The sequence below is a fragment of the Thunnus thynnus genome, chromosome 17, assembly GCF_963924715.1.
Source record: "Thunnus thynnus chromosome 17, fThuThy2.1, whole genome shotgun sequence".
Classification (NCBI taxonomy): domain Eukaryota; kingdom Metazoa; phylum Chordata; class Actinopteri; order Scombriformes; family Scombridae; genus Thunnus; species Thunnus thynnus.
The window spans coordinates 14,694,314-14,700,641 of NC_089533.1; the positions used below are offsets into that span (position 1 = coordinate 14,694,314).

The 6,328-nt window shown below is 39.2% G+C and overlaps 1 protein-coding gene across 1 annotated transcript; it reads right to left on the bottom strand.

Moving 5' to 3' along the window:
* Positions 1–136: 136 nt before the first annotated feature.
* Positions 137–6,317, bottom strand: LOC137168527 (glycerophosphodiester phosphodiesterase 1-like). The gene is made up of 6 exons (XM_067571161.1): positions 5,909–6,317; positions 4,433–4,608; positions 4,000–4,105; positions 3,633–3,725; positions 3,151–3,362; positions 137–2,378 (listed from the first exon to the last, which is right to left on the bottom strand). The coding sequence occupies exons 1-6, from the start codon at positions 6,167–6,169 to the stop codon at positions 2,231–2,233; spliced, it is 996 nt and encodes a 331-aa protein (XP_067427262.1). The 5' UTR covers positions 6,170–6,317; the 3' UTR covers positions 137–2,230.
* Between the last annotated feature and the right edge of the window lie 11 nt (positions 6,318–6,328).

Sequence of the window (6,328 nt, forward strand, 5' to 3'; positions counted from 1 at the left end):
CGTCCTTACACGCCTCCCTCTGCGCTTTAAAGAGACAGTGTCCCAGTATTGTGGGGATTAAATTTGTAACTCAGAGGGAGGAACCCAAAAGAGCTTCATTTACAGTTTTTTCCCCACTCAGTAGAGACAAGCAGATTCCCAGAATGTGAAGAAAATGTCACTTTTTCTTTCCTTATTTTGCTCAGTCATGATGATACAAATGTGCAGTGCAATAATGACTTTTTGATTTTAGTCATGACTTCCTTTTCCACAGATTTGCCATTTTTCAGCATAAAATCAATCTCAAAAATAGAATCCACTCAGATGAGTTAAATTTGTGGGTCAAGAATTCATTAAATTGGTGTCATCTGTCTATTCTGGACTTGTTTTAGGGTCTGGAAACAGGCTTTCCATCTATCCAACGTTTCTGTGTTTACAGTACACACAGATGAGGTCAGGTGCACAATGCAGTCATACACACACATAACCCTGTTTACAATGCAATCAGGCTTTACTATACTAACTAGTGATGCCGTGGTAAATTAAAAAGCGAAGTCCACAAAGACACACAGCTGGCCATTAACGGAAACTAATACAAAAACATTTATTAATTCAGGATTTTCACTTACAAGGCATTATTAGCTTCCATCTGTTTTGCAGACTGGATATACATTCTGAAGATATATTTCAGCCAAACAGGGAAATGTTGATGAGTAATCGCTTATTGATTTATCACTAATCTCAGACCACAGTCTTGTTGAAATGTAGATTTTTCTTTCAAGAGAATAACCTCATCTTTAGCCTACAAGATTCTCTTATTGTACATGTTTATTTCATGTCCTCTGTACCCTCTCTGGAAATTTGGAGCTTTTTATTAACAGTTTACATTCTACAGTTACAGACAATTAGGTTTTTAAGGCTGATTCTGATATTCTCCACAGTCAGTATCTGTACATGTTTTCATGCAAAACAATTAAGTTCAATAAAAGTCAATTTAATGGATTTAGCATTTATCCCCCAAAATCATACACCTGGCAGTGTGGAGAATTATTTAAAGCAGCATTTAGACCATTATGTAGAGAGATAAAATGTGCAGAATATATAACTGAAATGTTAAGTGAATAAATATAATGTGAAAGAAATGTAATATTAAGGTTTTTTGGGTGTCTAGTCAAACACTTCTTTTGCAGGTGGGGTGGCACTGAAGGAATCTGAACTCCTGACCTCAGTATTTTATTAAATCCTGTTTGTGGCCCTGATCACAAAACAGACAACAGAGGCCTTTCGGTGCAGCTAGGATCAAAATGTTTAGTCTTTTTAATTCATGTGTCTGCCAAAACTGCTGGGTCTCTGGTGGCAGAGATGTGTCAGAGCACTCAGACCGGCACATACTGTAATATAATAGATATAAACATTTCTTATTCCGAGCAGCTGTTGAATTAAATGCTGAATTAAAAGACAATTCGCTTTTAAACAAATTCTAAATTGTTTTCAGTCTGTGAGATTTGTGTGAGGACTTTCTATGGTTTACAAGTTGTTTGTCTTCTTTATATAAGTGTCTTTTATCATACGCCAATGTCTTATAACAACATTTCTCATGTATTTGTGCAACAATGGCACTTAATAACAGAGGGGAAATTTCAGATTAATCAAACAATTATGTCAAGTTGTAGAATATGCACAAGAGAAGTCTATGAATTGGATAAATATCATGATAGCAGGCATTAATATGATGCCAATATGTCTAAAGTTACAATTATATACACTGATGTCTCTTTAAACGCCGCAACAAAGCCTCTGAAAGATCAGCACAGAAGGTAGAAAAGATCTTTAAAGTAGCGTAATCCTAATCCCTGGTCCAGGAGAGTCGGAGGTATAGCTGCTGGTAGTAGGATAAGGATACAGTAGAGCCTTCATGGTTTAACGTGACTGTAGATTTAAAGGGAAATTACCTGTATGCCAGCTACAGGTAACAATGTGTTATTATGTCTTACGCTAAATCATATATGTGTTTCTATAAAGCTTGCTTTGTTCGATTGCCACTACTCAGCTGGTTAGCACCAAATACCAAGCTTCCTCCCTCTTAAAACTTCATCTATGTATTTCAGTATGTTATGCTCTTTGAAAAAACAAGAAAAGAAACTTAGAAATGTTAATGAAATGTCTAATTTGTTTATAAGGAAACTTTTTCTTTGTTTTTAATCATTGTCACATGTGTTGAACAACCTCGCATGTGTGTGTGTGAGATCATTCAGTAATGAGTATCACAGTCTTCCAGCAGACTGTCAGTGATGAAGCCAATGTTGAGCAGGTTTTGGTAGTAGTCTTTCTCCACAGCTGTGTTAACAGTCCAGCCCACCACCTCCACGTCACGCTCTGCCCAGTACTGAACATAGTCCCTGAGTGAAAGAGAAGAGGAGGAGGGGGAGACAGTACAGATCGGTGGATGAACAGCAGGGCCCAAAGCCAGAGAAACATTCTCAGTTGCAACCTTTTTGGCTTGTAAAAAATCAAAAGAGGTAATGTCTGCTTATGAGCATTTTCCTTTTAGTTTCATTTGAAGGATTTTTAGAGGTGTGAAGTGGTGAAAGCATCTAGTATTTCACATGAAAAAACAACAAAAAGTGAACATAATTTTGCATATTTGAAATATATTTTCTTACTGCCTTTAATTATGTTGTGACCCCTCAGATTTACCAACCCCAAAGTTGAGAACCATTCACACAGAAGATGGTCCAGTGCTACGTGTCTCAATGTCACCAAGCAAATGAAACCATTTTAAACTGGAGGCAGTTTTGCATTTTGCTAGTTTCTCATTATCTCATATACATAGAAAGACATCCTGGTATTTATCATATCAGATTTTCACAATTAATAAAGTTAAATTGGACAAACAATCTGTTGCAGAACCAATTTGTGTACATCTATAAAGACAGTTTCTTTCTGGATAGAAAGAAACTTGCTGAGTCAACCACTAAATTACAAATATATCCTGCTTTTTGAGTGCCTAACAGTTTCAAATCTTCCCAGACCTTTGAATTACTACACAGCTGAATTAAATGAAAAAAAGGTAATTCAGTTTTCAAATAAACACATCATAAAACTCCATAAACTCTGTGACTTACACACGGCTTTGCATCGCAATGAAGAAACACATTTAATGTCACCTACTGTGAGATGAAGTCTTTTTGCACAAGGATGGCAGAGACTCCGCAGAGTTTCCACAGTATGTGGTGGTGAGCCCAGTCCAGCAACACATCCAGAACCCCAGTCCACATCTGACCCCACGACGATAGGGTCCGAGGAGTGCCATCACCATAGCGGCTCAGTCTCCAGGGCCGGTGGGTGAGAGCCGTGACCACGTTGGGGTCAGTTTGACGCATCTATTGATCAGAAGAGGTCAGGCGTCAACAGCATGCTGTCTTATCTTATACAGTTTTTATCAGAGCTCTTTATGACAAATACATGTAATAATACATAACATCTAATAATTCAGTAGATAAACAAGGAAGTAAGTTAGAGATAAAATAATTAAAGGAACAGAAAATCAGAGAAAACTAAACAAAACTTTCAAATATATCAGCCAAAACACTAAGACATCTTTCTAAAGACGATGATAAGCATTTGTGTTAATATGTTATATGTTTTATTACCTTGTAGATGACTTTTGGTTCAAAGGAGGAAACCATGCTGGTATTGTAAAGGACCGGAAACTTCTTATACATCTCATGAAGCACTGATGCAGCCTGATTGAAGAAAGGAGACCTTTTTCAATCATTCATAAAAACAGGACAAATGACTAAGGCAACATTATGTAATTATCCACATAAGCTGGTTTATTGTCAAAGAAATTACTGAAATATGTGCCCTCTTATAGGGTCAAAGTGCAGATCACAAAAGTAGGCAATCTGAGTAATCCTCTTGTCTAGGAGGTTGGCTGAATTGTAGATATGCATGTATCAAAAAAAAGAGTTTTTTTGTCAACACTTGTCTGTCAGGTTGTTTCAGTTTATTCGCTACCTTATCAGGTTGACCTTTGACATCAAAGAAGACGGTCAGCTGGTGTCTGATGCATTCCTCCACTGCCTCTTGCAGAGTCGGGACTTTCTCTCCGCTGAACCTCTCCCTGGCCGCGAAGACAACCACATCAGTTGTGAGAGGTAATATTCCTGCTGTAAAAACTTCACACATTCATGCTCCCAGTCTGTTTCTCCTGTTCCTTTCTTTAAAGTCTTTAACATCTGTGATAAAATCCAAGTAAGAACAAGTAGGACAAGAGGTGATGTGTCAAAAACTTTAAATGGTGACATATTTGTGGGACATTTCTGCATTTTCACTTTTTGGCAAGAACTTCACACTTTTTTTTCATGGACACATTGGTCTTAGTTTCCTTATCTGAGCATGAAATCACAAGTCTAGACTAGCTGATGTGGGTGTTTGAAATGCAGTGTACCTCAGACGGTGGCGAGCAGCAGCATCTAGTCTCCTGAGCTGGACAAACTGCATTTTGTTAACTGGTCCAGAGCCATTGGTGGTGCGGTCCACAGTCTCATCATGCATCAGTACGGGCACTCCGTCAGCTGTGAAACTCAAGTCCAGTTCTACTCCAGTAGCCCCGTTCCTACTGGCCTAAAGCAAGAAGTTATGGAATGAAAAAAAAGATAAAGAGACAGTTTTGTTTGCAAAATGGAAATTAGCCTACATATGTTTAAAAAAGTGACCAGATGGTCACTAAGGATGCAGTCCAAAGGCATAACATAGGAGCTATACTAGTTTTTAACAAAAGCAGTACATTGCCCCAAAATCCCAGGTTAGATTGGAATGATTATGAGAAGAAACAGTGTATTACAACTATTTCAAAATGACAACATAAATAAAGAATGAGTAAATATTCCCAAATATAAAAGAGAATAGAGAATGTATTGAATAAAGTAGGGCTTCTTTGCTGAGTGAGCACGACCGAGTGACCATGTTACTCACAATACAGTATATTCAAGTGTCAAAAGTGACACCTAGAGGAGGATTTTATATAAACTGGTGGACCAAAATTCTGCACATTTTACATACTCAATAGCCACTGACTGTTTAATCAGGTTTGAAAGGGAGGGAAACTTGTGCCATCCAGTCTTGTATCGTGTCATACAATCTTATAAAAATGGACATTAACAACAAAGACAATGATGAGGTTGAGGAGCAGCAAACTGTAGTGCACCACAGCATCAGTGTGATTTGGGTGTGATTACTGACCCTGAAAACAGCTGATTCAACTGAGCCAGAGAGATATTTGCCATGACATTAGATATAAGCTATATAATATGCTATAATATGAGAGAAAGCTGGGTGTGTTATGATCTCAGGAGGATTTTGGTAAGAGTGGGTGGGCACAGTGATGACTGCATGTGGGGCAGCTATGAGACACTGCAAGCACCGCTGACTCAGCACCTTCAACATGTGAAAGGACATTGAGTTACAAGAGGGAGGGGAAGGATTTACAAGCCTGTGAGTCAGAGGTTATGCAATTCTAGACTTCATAATGCAGATGGCATCAGTATAATGGTTCATTTAAAAGGTAAAAAGAATACAAAGCTACATAGACACTGATCTGCTTTCACTGTAAAGGCTGATAAAAACCTGACCATCGTGATTAGTGTGTTCTGCTTACACCTAAAAAAAAAAACCAAACAAACAAAAAACACGACATGCAATGCCCAAGCAACTATTAGGCCAGGCTATCAATATAATTATATAACAGTTATTATTAGACAAAATCCTTTTTGGAAAAATGTCCTAATATCTCCCTAGGGACTTTAATTCCCATGTGGTCCTCTATAGATTACTACAGAGAATAGACATGGGTGATTTCTAAAGTAGCCTATAATACAGTGCAGCACTCCAGCATTTTCATCAGATGACTGGATGTCAGTCTGACCTCTCTGATCGCTGCCAGGGTGTTCTCCGGAGCATCATGGCTCCCTCCGCGGTGCGCCACCACCGTGACGCCGCCTGAAGGAGCCCTGGGCCGCAGGACACGGCCGGCCTGGTTCGCAGGCACCGCAGGAAACCGGAACATCACCATAAAGACGTAGAGCAATGCAGTGAGAAGGGAGGCCCCCGTGGCGCTCCTCGTCCCTAACATCACCAGCAGAAACACCGCCGAGAAATACACCACTTCATCTCCAATCTGCAGCATGGTGGAAACAAAAGCGCACGGATAGCCTATTTATGTCACGACCGCACCGGAGGATGAGAGAATCGTGGATTCAGAAAGATGCCATGGATGGAGCTCTGCTGTCAGCACTCAGGTAACTGAGTATATGGTGGATGGGTCAGACAGCAGATCACACACAGA

Bases quoted from the DNA above. Each gene is read 5' to 3' on its own strand.
- LOC137168527 (XM_067571161.1), bottom strand. From the start codon at position 6,169: ATGCTGCAGATTGGAGATGAAGTGGTGTATTTCTCGGCGGTGTTTCTG. The intron at 4,609-5,908 runs GTCAGACTGACA...TTCTTGCTTTAG, and splicing joins CCCTGGCAGCGATCAGAGAG to GCCAGTAGGAACGGGGCTAC. The intron at 3,726-3,999 runs GTAGCGAATAAA...TTCTTCAATCAG, and splicing joins TCAAAGGTCAACCTGATAAG to GCTGCATCAGTGCTTCATGA.